The sequence below is a fragment of the Myotis myotis genome, unplaced genomic scaffold, assembly GCF_014108235.1.
Source record: "Myotis myotis isolate mMyoMyo1 unplaced genomic scaffold, mMyoMyo1.p scaffold_m19_p_4, whole genome shotgun sequence".
NCBI lineage: Eukaryota > Metazoa > Chordata > Mammalia > Chiroptera > Vespertilionidae > Myotis > Myotis myotis.
In genome coordinates this window covers 82,808,832-82,830,906 of record NW_023416346.1, presented here as the reverse complement: position 1 = coordinate 82,830,906, position 22,075 = coordinate 82,808,832, and the positions used below count along the sequence as shown (strand labels likewise).

Below are 22,075 nucleotides of genomic sequence, written 5' to 3'. Positions count from 1 at the left end.
CTACGCCATCACACACAGAGCAGGGCCCATGGAGGGGGGGTTGGGGCACCTCCCTCTATCACCCACAGAGCAGGGCCGATCAGGGGGTTGGGGCGCCGCCACTGTCACACTCAGGGCAGGACCGATGGGGAGGTTATGGCTCTACCCCGTCACACACAGAGGAGGGCCTGTGGGGGGGGGGTGTTGGAGCACTGCACCCTGTCACACACAGAGCCGCAGGGTGATCAGGGGGTTGGGGAGCTCCCCCCTATCAGGCACAGAGCAGGGCTGATCAGGGGGTTGGGGCGCCTTCCCCTGTCACAAACAGAGCAGGGAGGATAGAGAGGTTGTGGCCCCGACCCCTGTCACACAAAGAGCCGCAGAACGATCAGGGGGTTTGGGTGCTGCCCCCTGTCACACTGATCCCGGTGCCAGGAGGCCTCTCAGCTCCGATGATCCTGGTGCTGGGAGGCATATTACCCTTTTACTATATAGGATAGAGGCCTGGTGCACAGGTGGGGGCCGGCTGGTTTTCCCTGAAGGGTGACCTGGATCAGGGTGGGGGTCCCCACTTGGGTGCCTGGCCAGCCTGGGTGAGGGGATGATGGCTGTTTGCAGCTGGTCACACACCCTTCAGGGTGGGGGTCTCCACTGGGGTGCCTGGCCAGTCTGGGTGAGGGTCTGAGGTCTGTTTTCAGGCTGGTGGGTGACTGAAGCTCCCAACTGCTCCTTTTTTTCTTTTTTTTTCTTTTTTTATTCTGGGCCACCTTTAGCTCTGGCTCCAGCTCTGAGGCCTCTGCTGCTGAAAGCAGGTATCTGGTTTGTTTGGGTTCTACAATCGAAACAGTGTATCAGCTCCAGCTCTGAGATCCAGGCGGGCTGAAAGCAGGTTTCTGGGGTTTTGTTTAGCTTCTATATTTGTTAACAATGTTTCAAACTGCAAGCTCAGAGGCCGGCAAGGCAGGCGGGGAACGTTGGAGTCCTCCGTCACTGAAGCAAGCAAGCCTCATGTTAGTTTCAAGCTGCCTGGCTGGCAGTTAATTTGCATATCTCGCTGATTAGCCAATGGGAAGGGTAGCGGACGTACGCTAATTACTATGTTTCTCTTTTATTAGATAGGATCTTTGTATTGTTTTAATGGTTGTAATGAAAACATACCAATTTGTAATTTTGGAAGAGTAATTTAAATAAAAAATTTGAAAAGTGATGCTTATGAAAAATTCTTAAATACTTCCACAGTTTATAGAATTACCCCAAATCATCTTCTAGAACATTAAGTATGGTATACAAGTCTTTATATTTTTCTTCCTATTAAGGAACCTGAAACTGGCCATTGGGTTCCACATAAATTAGAATGACTATTCTTTGAAGGGATCTGGTAGTATAATGACAAACCAACAAAATAAGGTCAATTTATAAAGTTTCAAACCCTAATTTTTTTAAAAAAATACCATCTATCCTGAATGATTTCAGATATTTATCTGCCTCAAGGCATATAGGTATCTCAAGAGTCCTTCTGATACTTTTATTTCTGTGATTCCTTTTCCTTTTGGAAGTGTGGCCTCAGGCAGAGTTGTCCAACAGGAGAACCACTATAGAACCCTTTTGGTTTCAGATTTTTCCCACTGACATATTCTCAGTCACATCATTAGGAGTTACCATGACCTAACCTCAATTTCCTCTGCCTCACTATTGGATGTAAAAGTTCCCTTTTGATAAACCATTTTTTCATCATAAAAAGAGAGAAGGGGGAAAATCAGGTTCAACTGATATCTTTTTTTTTTTTTTTTTTACTTTAACATCCCTATCATATATCCAATGGCACTTTATACAGAAATAGAAAACAAATCCTAAAATTTTTATGGAACCACAAAAGATCCTGAATAGCCAAAGCAATCTTGAGAAAGAGCAAAGCTAAAGGGCTCACACATCCTGACTTCAAATTATACTATGAAGCTATAGTAATCAAAACAGTATGGTACTGGCATAAAAATAGTCATATAACAAGGTAATAAAATAGGGAGCCCAGAAATAAGCCCATGTATATACAATCAAGTAATACTGGCCAAGGGAGCAAAGAATACAAAATAGAGAAAAGAGGTTTTTCAGTAAATGATGTTGGGAAAACTGGGTATTCATATGCAAAAGCATGAAACTGAACCCCATATCTTGCATTACTTATAAAAAATTAACTTGAAATGAATTAAAGACTTAAATATAAGACCTGAAACCATAAAACTCTTAGAAGAAAACACAGGGAAAGAGTTCCTTGACAATGATTTTTAAATATGACACCCAAAGCATAAACAACAAAAGCAAAAATAAATAAGTGGGACTTCTTCAAACTAAAAAGCTTCTGTACAGCAAAAAAGGAGAAAAAAAAACTATCAACAAAATGAAAAGCTTCACCAGTGTTGCTCAGTGGTTGAGCATCAACCTATGAACAAGGAGGTCAGGGTTTGATTCCCGGTCAGGGCACATGCCTGGGTTGTGGGCTCTTTCCCCAGTGGAGTGTGTGCAGGAGGCAGCCAGTCAATGATTCTCTCTCATCATTGATGTTTCTAACTCTCTCCCTCTCATTTCCTCTATGAAATCAATGAAAATATTTAAAAAATAACAAAATGAAAAGGCAACCTACAGAATGGAAAAAATATTTTCAAACCATCCTATCTAATAAAAGAGAAACATGGTAATTAGCCATACCTCCACTACCTTTCCCATTGGTTAATCAGGGCGATATGCAAATTAACTGCCAGCCAAGATGGCGGTGGGCAGCCAGGCAGCTTGAAGCGAACAGGAGGCTTGCTTGCTTCAGTGACGGAGCAAGCTACTGTTCCCCGCCTGCCACTGCCGGCCTATGAGCATGCAGTTTGAAACATTGTTACAAATATAGAAGCTAAACAAAACCCCAGAAACCTGCTTTCAGCCAGCCGGGATCTCAGAGCTGGAGTTGAAACAGTGTTTCGATTGTAGAACCCAAACAAACCAGATACCTGCTTTCAGCAGCAGAGGCCTCAGAGCTGGAGACAAGCCTCAGAGATAAACCTGGCCCAGAATAAAAAAAAAAGAAAGGAGCAGTTGGGAGCTGCAGTCACCCGCCAGCCTGAAAACAGCCCTCAGCCCCTCACCAAGGCTGACCAGGCACCCAAGCGGGACCCACACCCTGATCCAGGACACCCTTTAGGGCAAACCAGCCGGCCCCCACCCATGCACCAGGCCTCTATCCTATATAGTAAAAGGGTAATATGCCTCCCAGCACTGGGATCAGCGGAGCCGCGAGGCCTCCCGGCACCAGGATCAGTGTGACAGAGGGCAGCACCCAAACCTCCTGATCACCCTGCGGCTCTGTGTGTGACATGGTGCAGTGCCCCAACCCCCCCCCCCCCCACGGGCCCTGCTCTGTGTGTGACGGGGTAGAGCCATAACTTCCCCATCGGCCCTGCCCTGAGTGTGACAGTGGCGGCGCCCCAACTCGCTGATCGGCCCTGCTCTGTGGGTGATTGAGGGCAATGCCCCAACCCCCCCCCCCGGGCCCTCCTCTGTGTGTGATGGGGTAGAGCCATAAACTCCCCATTGGCCCTGCCCTGAGTGTGGCAGGGTGTGGCGCCCCAACCCCCTGATCTGCCCTGCTCTGTGTGTGACAGGCGGCGGTTCCCCTACTCCCCTATTGGCCCTACTCTGTGTGTGATGGGGGGAGCTCCTCAACCCCCTGATCAGCCCTGCTCTGTGGGTGATAGAGGCCGGCGCCCCAACCCCGATCCGCCCTGCTCTGTGTGTGACAGGGGTTGGTGCCCCAACTCCCCTATCGGCCCTACTCTGTGAGTGACAGGGGGGAGCTCCCCAACCCCCTGATGGGCCCTGCTCTGTGCGTGACAGGGGGTGGAGCCGCAACCTCCCCATCGACCCTGCCTTGACTGTGACAGGGGGCAGCACCCCAACCCCCCAATCGGCCCTACCCTGAGAGTGACTGGGGGTGGCATCGCAACCTCCCAATCCGCCCTGCTCTGTGCATGACAGGGGCGGCGCCCCAACTCCCCAATCGGCCCTGCTCTTAGCCCGACCAGGGGCTGCACCAAGGAATTGGGCCTGCCCTCTGCCACCCGGGAGCGGGCCTAAGCCAGCAGGTCATTATCTCCTGAGGGTTCCCGGACTGCGAGAGGGCACAGGCCGGGCTGAGGGCCGCCCCCCCCCCCGAGTGCACAAATTTTTGTGCACTGGGCCTCTAGTATGTAATAAAGAGGTAATATGCAAATTGACCATCATGCTTTCACACAAGTTTGCCACCCCCATGTGGTCACAAGATGGCCACCAGAAAATGGCTGGCAGGGGAGGGCAGTTGGGGCGACCGGGCTGGCAGGTGTGGGCAGTTGGGGGCCATTGGGCTGGCAGGGGAGGGCAGTTGGGGGCGACTGGGCCAGCAGGGGAGGGCAGTTGGGGGCAACCAGGCCAGCAGGGGAGGTAGGGCAGTTGGGGGCACCAGGCTTGCAGGGGATAGCAGTTAGGGGCAACCAGGCCAGCAAGGAAGGGCAGTTAGAGGTGACCAGGCCGGCAGGGGAGGGCAGTTGGGGGCGACCAGGCCGGCAGGGGAGGGCACTTAGGGGCAACCAGGCTGGCAGGGGAGGGCAGTTGGAGGCGACCAGGCTGGCAGGGGAGCAGTCAGGTGTCATTCAGGCTGGCAGGGGAGTGGTTAGGGGGTGAACAGGCTGGCAAACAGAAGTGTTAGGGGCAATCAGGCAGGCAGGCAGGCAGGCAGGCGAGCGGTTGGTAGCCAGCAGTCCCAGATTGTGAGAGGGATGTCTGACTGCCCTAAACCGGCAGTTGGACATTCCCAGAGGGGTCCCAGATTGGAGAGGGTGCAGCCTGTGCTGAGCGACCCCCCCCCCAAATGCACAAATTTCATGCACCAGTCCTCTAGTATATCTGATAAGGAGTTAAAATTCAAAATATATAAGAAACTCATTTGACTCAATACCAAAACAAACAAAAAACCCAACCAATCTCTTTTGAAAGTGGGCAAAGGACCTGAATATTTTTTCAAAGAAGACATACAGATGACCAATAGTTACATGAAAAGATGCTCAACATCACTAATAATCAGAGAAATGCAAATCAAAACCACAAAAAGATATCACCTCAAGCCTATTACACTGGCTATCATAAAAAAGACAATAGATAACGTGTTTGTGGGGATGTGGAGAACAGGGAACCCTTGTATACTGTTAGTGGGATTATAAATTGGTAAAGCCACTATGGAAAAACAGTTAAAGAGGTTCCTCAAAAATAAAAAAATATAACTAACATGTGATCCAGAAAACCCACTTCTGGGTATATACCCAAAGGAAAGAAAATCGCTACCTCAAAGAAATATCTGCACTCCCATGTTCACTACAGCATTCTTCACAATAGTCAAGATATGAAAACAATCTAAGTGTCTGCATGAATGAATAAAGAAAAATGGTATGCACACCCCTCTGGGCACACATTTCACAATGGACAATCATTCAGCCATATTAAAGAAAAAAAATCCTGACTTTTTAAACAATATGAATGGACATTATGCTAAGTAAAATTAGTCAGGCAGAGAAAGACAAATACTGTATTATCACACTTACATGAGGGATGTGAAAAAAAAGCACCAAATAAATAAAAACTGAGTATAATGGTGGTTGCCAGGGGCTGAGGAGGGAAATGGGGAGATGTTGGTCAAAGGCTACAAACTTCCACTTATAGGATGAATAAGTTCTAGGGAACTAATGTACAGCACAGTGACTATAGTTAACAATAATGTATGATATATTTGAAAGTTGCCAAGAGAGTAAATCTTAAATGTTCTCACCACGCACACAAAAAAATTGCAGTTTTCTGAGGGGATGGATGTGTTAACTAACCTTATTGTGCTAACCATTTCACAATATAAACATGTATCAAATCATAAGGTTGCATACCTTAAACTTACACATTGTTATTTGTCAATTATATCTCAACTAAAGGCCCAGTGCACGAATTCAAGCATGGGTGGGGTCCCTTGGCCTGCCCGGCAATGGGGGCAGTCTTGTCCAGTCCCGATTGGGGCCAATTGGGACCGGACAGCAGGAGGGAGAGACCATGGGAGGTTGGCTGGCCATGGGAAGTTGGCTGTGGGAGCACACTGACCACCAGGGAGCAGCTCCTGCATTGAGCATCTACCCCCTGGTGGTCAGTGCGCATCATAGCGACCGGTCGACTGGTCATTCGGTTGTTCAGTCATTCAGTCGCTTAGGCTTTTATATATATAGATAAAGCTGGAAACAATTTTAAGTACAAAACAGCTGTATAGTAGGCACTGACACAGCCTGACCCAATCAGCACTATTTCAGCAAAGTTTATAGACCAAGAGTAAGATTAACAGAGGAAATCCTTTCTGAACCATAGGATATGGATTACTTACTTTAAAGCTGTAAAGATTTGTTCTGGGTCTTCTGAATATTGAGCTAAATATTCTAAAGCTTTTTCTCCCACAATTTGTTGTCCATTCTAAAAAGGATAAATATGTTAAATTACATCTCAAAGTAATATTTACAAAATGTTATCTATATACCTATCCATTAAGGACAAGAAAAAAATTTAAACTTGTTCATGTTGTACTCTCAAAAGAGCTACTTTGCAAGATGGTAGAATGAAGATACAACTCATTGATGAAAACAGAACAGGTTCATATTGACCTGAGAAATCCACACCTCCTTATCCAGCAACACTAATAACATTGCCAACCTTGAATCCATTAGGATTAATCTTATTATGCTCTTTATTCCTGTTGTTTTTTTTTTTTAACAGTAACCAAAGAACCCCAAACTCTCAGGTCATGCCCTTTTTTAGTATCCTGATCTCCATAAGGCTTTGTAAATACCTTATTTTGCCTTCTTTTTTTCATTTCTCCCTAATTCCTTCAATCCTTCCACTATATTCTCTGAAATTCAGTCCATTATTTACAACTTTTTCATATTCTCAGTCAAGGATGGGACTAGGGTGAGCCAGGTGGTATAAATGAGGCTCTCAGGGTGTAAAATTTAAGGAGGCACTCACTTTCAGCGTCATGTAAGGACCAACTCTGCACTTGCATGATCCTAGGAGTGAGTGCTTCTTTAGGTTCCTCCCTCATTCCCTCATCTTAGTTTTGTATCCTGTTCTGTTCCATGTATTATACTTTTGGACCATCTCCTACCTTTCTAACTCACTCTCTTTATTACTCCAGCAGTCCTTCAACTGCACTAAGACCTTCAATCTATTGATGCTACTAATTTTTCATGGCCCCTCATCCCCTTAATGTCCTCCTCTGTACCTAGTTTAAATTCCATGATAATTAATTATAATCATTCCTTGTTTTCCTGCCCCTCTTTGGCTTCACTGTATTCTTCTGGAAAAATGACAAGCCTTGTTAAATACAACTTTCTACTGACTATTGTACCTGCATCCATGCAGCAGAAAGTGGCTGGATAAAAACCCATACAACTATTTGCTTTACTTAAAAACTTCATCAAATGATCCTTAATACGACTGGGCAACCAAACCACACTGCCTTTGTCATTCATTTTCTTGCTTTTCTGGATGATTAGTTTACACCGTATTCTCTTCTCTTTACCTGCAACTCCTCTTTTCCTATTCTCATTCTCAGGTGATGATCTTTTTCCTACTTCACTGAGAAAACTGAAGCAGTCAGGAAAAGAACTTCCATGATTCCCACTACCACATCTACTCACACCCCAGGAACCACACCATATACTCTGTCTTCTCAACTGCTATCATAGATGAATTATCCATGTTTCTTCCTAAAGCCAACCTCTAAACTTATACAATTGTGCCAATCACCTCTTGCTGGTTTAAGGACATTTCTCTAATAATTCTCCCTTTTCTCTCACATTGTCAACTTTTTGTTCTCTTACTGGGTCATTCCAGTTAGGATATAAACATTTTCATTCATCCCATCTCAAACAAACAAGCCTCTTGATCATACTTCTCTCATCCTGATCTCCATAGGCCTAATTTATTTCCTTCCCTTCACAGCAAACTCCTCTAAAGAGTTGTCTATACTTATTGCATCCAATTCCTTTCCTTCGATTCTCTCAAGCCTACTCCAATCAGGCTTTTGCCCTACCACTTTATCAAAATTGTTCTTTTCCAGCTCACCAGTGACCTCCATATTGTACACTTCAATGGTCAATTTTCAACCCTCGTTGTATTTGACCTATCAGCAGTTTTAACATAGTTGATCACTCTTTCCTCTTTGAAACACATTTGGCTTCCAGGACACTACACATTATCCTTGTTTTCTCTTTTGCTAGTTCCTCTTTTCTCCCCAAAACCATTAATGTTTGAGAACTCCAGACTCAAACATATATATCATTTATATATTAATGACTCTCATTAAACTTTTACTCCAGCCCAGACCTCTTTCCAAAACTCTAGTCATATATCCAACTGGCTATTAATATCTCTATTTGGATGGTCTAATAGACATCTCAAATGAATCATGTCCAAAACTGAACTCCTGATTTCCCCCAAAACCTGCTCTATTTGCAGCCTTTCCTAGTTTAGTTGATGGCAACTCCATTTGATGATCCAGTCCCTTTTTCTTATAGCCTTCATCTAATCTATCACCAAATACTGTTGGGTTTACATTAAAAATAAATCTAGAATCCAACCATTTATCATTTATTTCCATTGTTATCTTCCTTATGTGAGTCACTATCATCATTTTCCTGGATTACTGTACTATAAAAACTTCCTAACAGGTCTCCTTGGTCCTCTTATGGTCTAGTCTCAATACAACAGTCAGAGCATTTCATTAAATGAGAGTCAAATCATGTCACTGCTGTTAACAAATGGTTCCCCATTTCATTCAGAGTAAAAGTCAAAGTCCTTTCACTGGGGTATAAGGATCTACATAGTCCAGATTCTCCATTACCTTTCTGACTTCAACTCTTACTAATCCCATTTCACTCTAACCTTACTGCCTTCCTTGCTGTTCCTGGTACCTACCTTAGGGTATTTGTATTGGCTTTTACCTCTGCCTAGAATACTCTTTGCCTTCACTGCCCATCCTGTATATTTATAAGGCTAAGTCACCAATTTCAAGTCTTTGCACAAATGCCATCTTCTCAATGTGACCTATCTGCATTACCCTATTCAAAATAAATCAATCCAGCCCAATCACACTCCTGATCTTTTTTATTCTGTTCTAGTTTTCCATATTATCTATTAAGTTCTAATGTGTTATACAAATTTGCTTGTTTATTACTTATTGTTTATTATCCTCTCTCCTCCTGCCTAAATATAAACTCCAAGAAGGCATATCACTGTTTCATTTACTTAGTTATCCCAAGAGACTAGAACAGTACCTGGCACGTAGTAGGTACTCAATAAATATTTGCTGAATGAGTGATAAAGGGTGTCCCAAAATTCACGCAAGAAGTAATTTTGATAAAAAAAAAACCACAGGTATATAATTAAAAATCGTAAATTTTTATTGATTTACAATTTTTAATTATAAACCTGTGTTTTCTCTCAAAATTACTTCTTGCATGAATTTTGGGACACCCTTTATATTCTCACTAGCACTTCAAATGACATTTATAAAGCAATTGTAGTAAGTGAAAACTGGATTCTACACATGTTCTTTTGTAACTATATATTCAATTTTGGGGGTTTGGTCATGCATCCTCTAATTCAAACTACTTTCAGTTTGTTTTTCTCTGATTTTTTCTCCTCATTAAAACCATTTTCTTTTTCTGAAGTATAGTTTCATAATTCTTCTGCTTTCCATATCAAATGTAAATTTATAAACCTTCTTTTAAAAAGATATTTGCCTTTGGCTTCCCCACTACCAAATTTTTCTCACTTCCTCCTCCTCACCATCTTACACAAATATATCCTATATCTGTATCTGCCAAATATTTTTCCTCCTCCAAGAGTTCTATTACCCTATTTATTAATATCAAGACACATATCACTCAAACTGTATTTAGTAACTACTTTGGGCAAGATATTGGGTTAGGTGCTAAAAATATGGTCCTCAAGGATCTCACAAGTTAATTTGGATAGAGAAGTATGCATTAGCAATATAAGGCAAAAATCTATACTAATATGCAAATTGGCCGGGATGCCCTCACACAATGACCAAACAGGCTGTGTGGGGCAATCAGGCCGGCAGGGTGGGGGTGAGGGGGGCAGTGAGGGGCAACCAAACAGCAGGCTGCATGGGAAAACCAGGCCAGCAGGTAGGGCAGTGAAGGGAAACCAAACGACTGAACAGCAGGATGCTTGGGGCAACCAGGCTGGCGGGGGTGGGAGGACAGTGAAGAGTGACCAGGCTGGCAGAGGGGGGCAGTGAGGGGTGACCAGGCCAGCAGGGGGGGCAGTTAGGGGCAACCAGGCCAGCAGGGGTGGCAGTTGGGGGTGACCAGGCCGGCAGGGGGGCAGTTAGGGGCAATCAGGCAGAGGCCGTTAGGGGCAATCAGGCAGGCAGGCAGGTGAGCAGTTAGGAGCCAGTGGTCCTGGATTATGAGAGGGATGTCCGAACAGTCCCGGATTGGAGAGGGTGCAGGCTGGGCTGAGGGGACACCCCCCCATGCACGAATTTCAAGCACCAGGCCTCTAGTGTATAATAAAGACCAAATAGCTAGCATATATGTTACAAATCACTAAAATTCAGAATAGGAAGAGAACAGTGTAGACTGGAATTAATCTGGGAAGTCTCTACAGTGGAGGGAAACCTTAGGTTGGGCTTTGAAAAGGGCAGCATCTAAATAAGCAAGAACATTTTTTGAAGGATGGGATGGTATAAACAAGATACATAAAAAGGAATGCGATTGGCCTGTTTGAGAGACATTATGCTTGGTTGGAGTGATGATGGGCTTACGTCTCCACTATTTTAGATCTCGTGACTTATGGTGGCTTATATTACTATGATGTATAGATGTAGATGTGAACAAAACCAACCCCATCTCTGTGTCCCAGATTTCATTTCACTTTTAAGTTTCATGCTGTGACCTTTGACCAACCTCATTGTCCTTAGCAAGCATATGAAAGCCTTCTAATTCATGATTATTTATAATGCTTAAAAATAGCCATAAATATTTTTGTTGGAACAGCCAGAATGGCATCAATTGAGATGACAAGCTGGTAATAGTATCAATTATAAACAATCATCTATCATAAGGCCATCAGGCCTTGTGCTACTGGCCCCTGATGCTACTGTATTTTTTGTCCTATCAATCATTAGTACACAAGTTATGCTATAAAAAAGTATTGTAACAGGGGTCTCGTGGTGGAGAATAACCTGCAGAGAATTGCTGGGTTATCTGTTCCAATCCAACCAAATTTTCCCAGGGGTAAATTACCCTATAATAAATTCTGTTACATTCTATATACACTGAGTGGCCAGATTATTATGACCACCTGATGTTTGTACGCAAATTAGCTATAATTTTGTGCTGAAGTTGCTAGAGGGCCAGACCATTATAAATAGGGAAGCAGGTTGTTTACCACAATAGTAGAAGTGATTTTTTCTGAAGATATGGGTAAACAACGCGATTTAACAGCTTTTGAACGTGGGATATATATTATTATGAGTGGCCAGATTATTATGACCACCTGACGTTTGTAGGCAAATTAGCCATACACTGCATCGTATGGGATATGGAAGCCAAAGGCCTGTTTGAACACCTTTGCTGTCTGCAGTTACCAAGATAAAACATCTCCAATTCACACATGAACACAAGGATTGGACAGTTGAGCATTGGAAAAAAGTCATGTGGTCCGATGAATCATGTTTCCAGTTGCATCATGCAGATGGCAGAGTGAGAATTTGGCGGAAACAGCATGAAAGCATGCACCCCACATGCATGAGTATAACCCTTCAAGCTGGTGGGAGCAGTGTTATGGTTTGGGTCATGTTTTCCTGGCATGATTTAGGTCCTTTAATTCGTGTGGAACAACACCTGAATAGCACAACATACCTAAGTATTGTTGCTGATCAAGTTTATCCTATCATGTTGATGGAGTATCCCAATGGAGATGGCTTCTTCCAACAAGAAAATGCGCCATGCCACGGTGCTCGTGTTGTTCAGGAGTGCTTTCAAGAACATGAGGGAGAGACTTTACCTTGCTTAGGTGGCCCCCACAATCACCAGATCTCAATCCAATTGAGCATTTGTGGGACGAAGTTAAAAGAGCCATCAGGCAACTGGTTCCACAACCATCAAATCTCACAGAACTGGACAGTGCTATTCATCAGGCATGGTGTCAGATTACTCACATCACCTTTCAACATCTCGTGGAGTCAATGCCAAGAAGAATCACGGCAGTATTGAAGGCAAAAGGTGGCCCAACAAAGTACTGATAGGGTGGTCATAATAATCTGGCCACTCACGTTCAAATATATCCCACGTTCAAAGGCTGTTAAATCGTGTTGTTTACCCATATCTTCAGAAAAAAATCACTTCTACTGTTGTGGTAAACAACCTGCTTCCTTATTTATAATGGTCTGGCCCTCTAGCAACTTCAGCAAGAAGTTATAGCTAATTTGCCTACAAAAGTCAGGTGGTGATAATAATCTGGCCACTCAGTGTAGTTGCTGGCTTCATTTTTTTGGTCTTAATATTCCTTCTCATTTGCTCCACCATCAGACGTATGATGATGACATAGGGGAGTAATATGAGATAAAGTAGAAGAGTTAGCTGCTGTGGCCAGGTTGTATATATATATTAATAAGAACAGAAACACCATACTTGTAGATTAAGCTTCAAATCACATTTTCAGATACTTTCTCGGTCAATTTCCACAATTCTGTTGGTAGGTATTACCTTTACTTCACAAACAATGACATTAAGAATCAAAGAAGTTAAGTACTTAAGTTGTAGAGCCAGTAATCAAATCTAGTGTATCACCAAGTCTAAGAGTTCCATAGTTGCTACGATGCTTTTCCTAATCCTATGCATTATACTAAGACCAGATTTTGCAAGTAAAAAACAGGGGTGAAAATTTTTATTACTTCTAAAATAAAATTGTTTTGTGGTTAAGAAATTAAAGGATCTACAGGGATTTAAACTGTTTTGTGTGCTTTTTTTCAAATTGATGAGAAAGACAAGTTTTTAAATAGATAACTACTGCATTTGTTTGCATGGCATAGCATTTTAAATCTGGTGTTTTTTTAAAAAATTAACATTTTATTATATTTGTTTTTTTCTGTAGTTTTAAGCACAAATCTGTTACCTCACCTTGTTTCATTTACTTCATATTAGAAAGAAATGAAGAGAAATAAAAAAATGCTGTAACCAAGCTTGGTGAGAAAATATGAGGTAAAATAGTAAAGGAAGTAAGGGAAGGCCTCTCCTGTGCCTACCTAATGATGATTCCATTAATTATCTCACAAAATGAAAAAGAGGCAAACATTTCATAAATGTATACATAAGAGTTACCTCTAGAGCAAACTGGGCAGCTAGACTGAAAATCTTGACAGGTGAACTTGTATCTGCAAGTGGGTCATTCCCTTCTAATGCTTCAGTTGTTAATAAATTTTCCAAAGTGGTAATTGCTTTCAGAGCTGAAAACAAGGAAACAATTCAAAACATGAGATACTCTTATCAAAGATAATAGCTACCAACGGTTAATCATATCACAGTGATTTTGGAACTCATTTTATGAGCACTAATATTTTTAAAATATTAGCTAATTTTCAGCCATCTAAATTGCTAAACTGTCAGAAAAATGCCTAACTGAGCAATTCACTTCTGTGAATATATCCTATGCAAAAGTAAACAAAAACGTACAAAAATGTTCATCCAGTCCAGCTGGTGTGGCTCAACAGTTGAGTGTTGACCCAGGAACCAAGAGTTGCCAGTTCAATTCCCAGTCAGGACATATGCCTGGGCTGTGGGCTTGATCCCCAGTTGGGGCCATGAAGAAAGCAGCCAATCAATGACTTCCTCTCTCATCAATGTTTCTATCTCTCTATACCTCTCCTTTCCCCTCTCTCTAAAAATCAATAAAAATATATTTAAAACAAAAACAAATGTTCATCCAGCAATATTTACAAGAGTGAAATATGGAAGCAACCTAAATTCCATCAATAATGGATAGGCTAAATACATTTTGGTAAATCCATTAAATGAAATATAATACAGAATGAAGTAAAATAAATGAATGATAGTATTATATTCCATTATGTCTTAAAGGTAGATTATAATAAGTTAAATATATGTCGTAAAGACCTTAAGTAACAATTAAAGTAACAGAAAAAGAGTTACAGCTAATAAGCCAAAATAAGATAAATATAATCATAAAATTCAATTAATCCAAAAGAAAGCAGAAAAACAAAATGGCATCAAAGAAGAAATGAGACATATCACAAGATTTAAACCTAACCATATCAATAATCATGTTAAATATAATGGACTAGATGACCCAATTAAGAGGCAGAGATAAATAGGATTACAGAAAGCAACTTTCAACTATATGCTACCTAGAAGAAATACACTTTAAATATGAAGACAACTAGTAGCCCGGTGCACAAAATTCGTGCACATTAAAAGGTAATTAATTGCCCTAACTGGTTTGGCTCACTGGATAGAGCATTGCATGCAGACTCAAGGGTCCCAGGTTCGATTCCGGTCAAGGGCATGTACCTTGGTTGCAGGCACATCCCCAGTGGGGAGTGTGCAGGAGGCAGCTGATCGATGTTTCTCTCTCATCGATGTTTCTAACTCTCTATCTCTCTCCCTTCCTCTCTGTAAAAAAAAATCAATAAAATATATATATTTTTTAAAAGGGAATTAATTAGCGGAGATATTTTAATATTGCTATTTGCCCTTTCTCTATAATAGAAGTGTGAGAGATGAAAGGAAATTAGTAAAATGTATATGAAAATAATATATAAGTTTATTAATAAATAAGCAGTAACAAAAGGATATAACAACAGAGGCATGATATAAAAACAACAAAAACATGAGATGAAAACAACAAAAACATGATATGAAAACAACAAAAACATGATATAAAAACAACAGTGATGCAAACAATGACTGATAAAGTGATTAAACTTATTCTAATATCTCCCTGTACACCACATTAAGAGTGAAAACACTTTCAGAGTGCTTCACTAATTTCCCTTTTGATGAAGTACTTAGAACTTTAACTGTAACATCATATGCTCTTCAAACTCGAGAGAAAGCAACATATAACTGACCATGTGCAAAAACGGGTTCAAGTAGGACTATGCCTACTCTGTCTAGAGTTTGTCCTTGTGATTTATTAATAGTCATCACAGATGCTGGCATCACGGGAAACCGTTGTCAAATCAATTTAAATGGGAGGCCAGTGTCATATGGGGACAAATTAATTCTTGGAATCAGAACAACCTCTCCCTCTGCAGATCCTATTAATACTTCAGCTTCGATAATGTTAGGTCACAATCTTTTGATAATAAATCTGGTACCATTACAAAGACCCCATTTACTATTGAGATTTCTCAATAGCATGATGATTACACCCACTTTCAATTTTAATTTATGACACAGCATTCCCAAAGGAGTAATACTATTAAGAAATTTGATGGGAAAATTTTCCTTTTCAGCATCATCTGTGGAATCAATGGAATCATCACTCAAATATGTGTGAAAATCTCCATCGAGTATATCCAAATTTTCTTCATTTAATTTTTGAACATGCTCATTTTTTGGACAAAGAATTGCACGTTTAGATATATTTTTAATATTATCTAAGCAGTGGTTCTCAACCTTGGCTGCACATTAGAATCACCTGGGAATCTTTTTAAAATCCTGATTCTTGGGCCTCATCCTTCAGAAATTGTTTCTCTGTTATGGGGTGGAGCCACAACATTCGTAACAAAGAAACAGAATCAAAACTTTATTGTGGGGAGCCGTTACAGTGTTTTGGACAGGTTCAAGCCTTGGACTGATGAGAGGGCACAGTCCTCTCATTGCCACGTGCAAGTCCAAGCTTGGAGGGCAGGGCCCTCCCAGCACAATTATAGCCAACAGCTGTAGTTGTAAGCTTGAACCTATGGTCCAAACACGTGGCCCCATGTGCCTAAGTGATGTAGGCTTGATAGAATTCAGGTGCCTGTAGTTGAGTAGGCTTGAAACCCAGGAGAATGTTGTAAACATCTTGGTCACACCCTTACTTTGCCTTGTAGCATCTGCTATAAAATAAAGGCATAGCTGTGGGCGTGGTTGCTGTCTCTCAGAGAAGCAGTGTCCCACCGAGACCCGGCTGTCATTCTCCTGTCTGTCTTTTCTAAGCCTTTCAGCCGCCCCCACTCAGGTTCACCCTTGGCTGTGCCGGCGCAGCAAACTTTATAAAGATAATGCCTCCACGCTCCCAGGGCAGGTTCCTGCCTCAAACCCCGTCCTTACAGGAAACAGCTCCGGGAAACAGCTCGAGGGAGGGCGCAGCTGAGGCCAAGACAACCCCTGCAGTACTGACTTCCTTCCACTTGGTCGCGGTGGTTCTGGTCATGATGAACACCACCCAGGGTTTTTATGTAAGTAGAAATTAGTTAAAAGAAAAAGAATAGGATAATCAAAAGAAAGCTGGAGGGTTATATTAATATCAGATAAAATAGATTTCAGAGCAAAGAATATTATCAGTGATAGAAGGATATTTCATGATGATAAACAAATAAATTCATTATAACATAACAATTCTAAATATTTATGTACCCAATAACAAAATTTCAAAATACAAGAAGCAAAAACCAATCAAATTGCAAAGAGAAAATAATAAATCCATAATTATAGTCAAAGATTTCAAAATTATCCTTCAATAATTAATAGAACAAATAGAAAATCAGAAAAAACACAGTACATTCAACACTATTAATCAACTTGACCTGACTGACATCTATAGAACACACAACCCCACACCAGCAAAATATATATTCTTCTCAAGTGCACATGAAATCTTTACTGAGAAGGACAATATTTTGGGCCATATGACAAACCTCAATATTGTTAAGAGGATTCAAGTCATACAAAGTTATACTTTTTGACTACAATGAAATGAAATTAAAAATAAAAGGAGAGCGAGCTGAGCCAACTGCTTGGCCAAGTGTGGGCAGCTGTGGCGTGCCCCTGAGCCAGACTGCAGAGCTTCCACTCCTGCCCAGAACGCTGTGACCTGTGATCCCAGACCCCGACTCCTTTTGGCTTGGCCAGCATGCCCCAGGCCCAGTGGGGGGAGGGGGGAAGAGATAGAATGAGTGGCAGGAGGTGGAAGGAGGAGCTGCCTCAGCCTCAGCTGGACAACAGGGCCCTCAAAGTCTCTGTGTGGAGCAAGGTGCTGCGAAGTGATGCAGCCTGGGAGAACAAGGATGAATTTTTAGATGTGATCTACGGGTTCTGACAGATTATTGCTGTGGTTCTAGGTGTCATTTGGGGAGTGTTACCATTGCAAGATTTCTTGGGAATAGAAGGTTCTGCCTGATCATTGCAGGAGTCCTGTACCTCTACTTCAGCAACTACCTACAGATAGAATATGGTGGCACATGGGAGCTCATGAAAGAATGATTTATGACATCTTTTGCCTTGTTCATGGTATGTGTACCTGATAGTTTTATAGCAAGTAGTATCATTTCATGAATCACTCAAGGGGAGCCTACTGATTGAGTTACACTGTGATTGGGTACCATTTTTTAAAAAGCTCATGAGGCTGGAGGGCATGCCCACTCTTGAGTCATGCTGTCCCAAAAGAAGTGGTGTGAAATACTGTACAGTCTTGGTGTGTAAATCCAGGGTGCATCATCAGCTTTACATCTGATTCTCAACTCTGCTGCATATTAGAAACAACTGGGAAACTTTTTAAAGTATAGTCATAGCATTATTCATAATTACAGGCCCAGTGCACAAAATTCATGCACGAGTAGGGTCCCTAGGCCTAGCCAGTGATCAGGGCCGATCAGAGACTTCCAGCTGCTGGCTGGGGCCTTCCTTTGTTCTGCGCCACCCCCTGGTGGTCAAAGCACGTCATAGCGAGTGATCGAACTCCCGGTCCAACTCCCAGGGGGGCACTTTGCATATTAGCCTTTTATATATATAGACTAGAGGCCCGGTGCACAAAAATTTGTGCACTTGGGGGGGAGGGGGAGGTCCCTCAGCCCGGCCTGTGCCCTCTCGCAGTCTGGGACCCCTCGGGAGATAACGACCTGCTGGCTTAGGCCTGCTCCCGGGTGGCAGAGGGCAGGCCTAATCCCTAGGTGCAGCCGCTGGTCGGGATCAGAGCAAGGCCGATTGGGGAGTTGGGGTGCCGCCCCCTGTCATGCACAGAGCAGGGCGGATTGGGAGGTTGCGATGCCACCCTCAGTCACGCTCAGGGTAGGGCCGATTGGGGGGTTGGGGCACCGCCCCCTGTCCCACTCAAGGCAGGGTCGATGGGGAGGTTGCAGCACCACCCCCTGTCACACACAGAGCAGGGCCAATCAGGGGGTTGGGGCGCTGCCCTCTGTCATGCACAGAGCAGGGCTGATCAGGGGGTTGGGGAGCTCCCCCCTGTCACACACAGAGCAGGGTCGATCAGGGGGTTGGGGAGCTCCCCCCTGTCATGCACAGAGCAGGGCCCATCAGGGGGTTGAGGAGCTCCCCCATGTCACTCACAGAGTAGGGCTGATAGGGGAGTTGGGGCACTGCCCCCTGTCACACACAGAGCCACAGGGCGATCAGGGGGTTGGGGAGCTCCCCCCTATCAGGCACAGAGCAGGGCCGATCAGGGGGTTGGGTGCCTTCCCCTGTCACAAACAGAGGAGGGCCGATAGGGAGGTTGTGGCCCCGCCCCCTGTCACACACAGAGCTGCAGGGTGATCGGGGGGTTTGGGCGCTGCCCCCTGTCACACTGATCCCGGTGCCGGGAGGCCTCATGGCTCCGCTGATCCCGGTACTGAGAGGCATATTACCTTTTTACTATATAGGATAGAGGCCTTGTGCATGGGTAGGGGCTGGCTGGTTTTCCCTGAAGGGTGTCCTGGATAAGGGTGGGGGTCCCCACTGGGGTGCCTGGCCAGCCTGGGTGAGGGGATGATGGCTGTTTGCAGCTGGTCACACACCCTTCAGGGTGGGGGTCCCCACTGGGGTGCCTGGGTGAGGGGCTGAGGGCTGTTTTCAGGCTGGGACTGAAGCTCCCAACTGCTCCTTTTTTTCTTTTTTTTTCTTTTTTTTTATTCTGGGCCAGATTTTGCCTGGCTCCAGCTCTGAGGCTTCAGCTGCTGAAAGCAGGTATTTGTTTTGTTTAGGTTCTATACTCGAAACTCTGTATCAACTCCAGCTCTGAGATCCCAGCCGGCTGAAAGCTGGTTTCTGGCATTTTGTTTAGCTTCTATATTTGTTACAATGTTTCTGAAACTGCAAGCTCAGAGGCCGACAAGGCAGGTGAGGAACGTTGCAGTCCTCCGTCACTGAAGCAAGCAAGCCTCATGTTAGTTTCAAGCTGCCTGGCTGCCGGCCACCATCTTGGCTGGCAGTTAATTTGCATATCACCCTGATTAGCCAATGGGAAGGGTAGCGGTCGTACGCCAATTACCATGTTTCTCTTTTATTAGATAGGGTTATATATATAGATAGCTAAAATGTACAAAGTCATCACCTGATAGATAAAATGTATATTCATACAGAATATTATTTAACCATAAGAAGGAATGAAGTACTGATACATGCTACAACATGATGAACCTTGAAAACATGCTAAGTGAAAGAATCAAGACAAAAGATCTCATGTATGAATCTATATATGTGAAAATTCAAACAGGCAAAAAGTTAGATTAGTGATTACCAGTGACTATGGGAAGGGGAAATGGTGGGGAGGAGATAACTGATAATGGGAACTTATTTTCTTTTAAGGATGATGAAATGTTCCAGAATCAGTTACATGGTGATGTTTACACACCTCTGTGAATATACTAAAATCTTCTGAATTGTGTGTGTGTGTTTTTTAATGGATTCAGTAAGAAAATTTAAAAAACACCAGAAAAAAAATCCTCTGAATTATATACTTTATGGGATATAAATTACATCTCAAAGTTAAAAAAATTAATAAAAGAAAGTTATCTAGAAATCAGCAAATATTTGGAAAATAAGTAGAACATTTCTAAATAATCCAAAGGAATCAAAACTCATATTAGAAAGTATTTTGAACTGAATTAAAATGAAAACACACCATATCAAAATTTATGAATCATCACTAAAAAGCATTACTTAGAAGATGATTTATAGCATTAACTATTTATATTGGATAAGAATAAAGGTCTTAAATCAATGACCTTAGCTTTCACCCTTGGAAACTGGAAATAGAAAATCAAATGAAACTCAAAATAAGCAGAATAATAGAAATTACAAAAATCAGAACATAAATGAAATAGAAAACATAAAAAAATAGAGAAAAATTAATAACACCAAAAACTGGTTTATGAGCTCAATAAAACTGACCAACTTCCAGTCACTCTGACAAGAAGAAAATGACAGAAGACACGAACTACAAATATTAGGAATGAGAAAGGTGATATCAATATAGCTTTTACAGATTTAAAAAAGCTAATATGGGAGAAATAATGATTAACTTCAGGCCAATAATTTCAACTTAGATGAAACTGACAAATTTCTTTTTTAAAATATTTTTATCGATTTCAGAGAGGAAGAGAGTGAGAGAGACAGAAACATTAATGATGATAGAGAATCATTGATTGCCTGCCTCCTGCATGCCCCACACTGGGAATTAAACCCACAACCTGGGTATGTGCCCTGACCAGGAATTGAACCGTGACCTACTGGTGGGCTGACAAATTTCTTGAAAGAAACAATCTACTAAAACTCAATCAGGAAATAATAAATAAGGGGAATGGCCCTATAACTATTAAAGAAATTGAGTTTATAATTAAAAACCTCCCTATAAAGAAAAATCCAGGCCCAAATGGCTTCACTGGTGAACTCTACCAAACATTTAAAAAGTAAATTAATACCACTGAGCAACAGCAGCTCTTCTAGAAAGTTAAAAGGAGGGTGTATTTCTGAGCTCATTTTATGAAGTCAGTATTACCCAGATGGCAAAACCAAAAACATTACAGGAAAAAAGAAATACAGACCAATATCAGTTATAGACACATGTAAAAATATTTTTAAACAAACAGCATATTAAATATAATAGTATGTAAAAAGGAGAATATATCATGAATAAGAGGAGCTTATCACAGAAATGCAGTATTAGTTTAACAGTTGAAAAATCAATGTAACTGATCACCTTAACAAACTTTTAAAAAAATTGATCATTTCAGTAGATGCAGAAAAACTATATGACCAAATTCAATATCAAAGGAGAAGTTCCAAAATGGCAGCAGATATAGTGGAAGCTACACTGACACTCTCCCAGGACCAAACTAGAATTATAACTAAAATACAGAAAAAACATCCTGAATAGTCAACTGAAGACTAGCTGGAGAGAACCCTGATAACCAAGGACTGAAAGTAGAGACTGCTTGGGACTGGTAGGAAGTTCAGAAGTGTGAGGGGGCTGGCAGGGCTCCCACAGGAAGCAGCTAAAGTTCCAGAGGGATATCTCAGCTGTGGGGGGTTTCCACTAAGAACTCTGGGGTCTAAACCCTAAGTTGGGCTCCCCAGCCAAGAGCACCAGAACTGGAAAAGGTACCCACATACCATCTAGCTGTGAAAAGCAGTGGAATTGTTGTCTACCAGTGAGAGAAGGCTGGAAATGCAGGCACCCTCGTAAAGGGCCAATGCACAAAATTTCGTGTATAGCCACTTATGTTGGGCTCCAGCAGAGAGAGGGCAGAGTAGACTAGAACTGAGTGAAGAGAATCCAGCATTGGGGGCTCCAGCGTTATAGCTTGGAAGGCAGACACCTCGGTTTCTTGTGCTGAGTCATTCCCACATACTGCAGAAGACATCTTTCACAGGCAGACATTTACCATACAGGAGGGTAGCAATTGCCACACCTTGTTGGAAAACCTCTCACCCACCATGTAAAGTCTACACTTTGCTATGGTCTATAGCCTGAAGCAAACTAAGATGGAAAATAACAATCAGATTCTAGAATGCTTTGAGTC

General features: G+C 42.4%; 1 protein-coding gene and 1 pseudogene across 1 annotated transcript in view; one reads left to right on the top strand and one right to left on the bottom strand.

Annotated features, from left to right (window-relative positions):
• The window catches only part of TEX11 (testis expressed 11), a 467,244-nt gene that overhangs the window by 146,882 nt on the left and 298,287 nt on the right, over nt 1–22,075 (bottom strand). Inside the window, exons 17-18 of the mRNA XM_036304176.1 lie at nt 13,434–13,558; nt 6,407–6,492 (exon numbers count right to left, since the gene is read on the bottom strand). Coding sequence (XP_036160069.1) covers nt 6,407–6,492; nt 13,434–13,558 — 211 coding nt within the window. The remainder of the gene's footprint in view (nt 1–6,406; nt 6,493–13,433; nt 13,559–22,075) is intronic.
• On the top strand, nt 17,230–17,612 carry LOC118654248 (annotated as a pseudogene).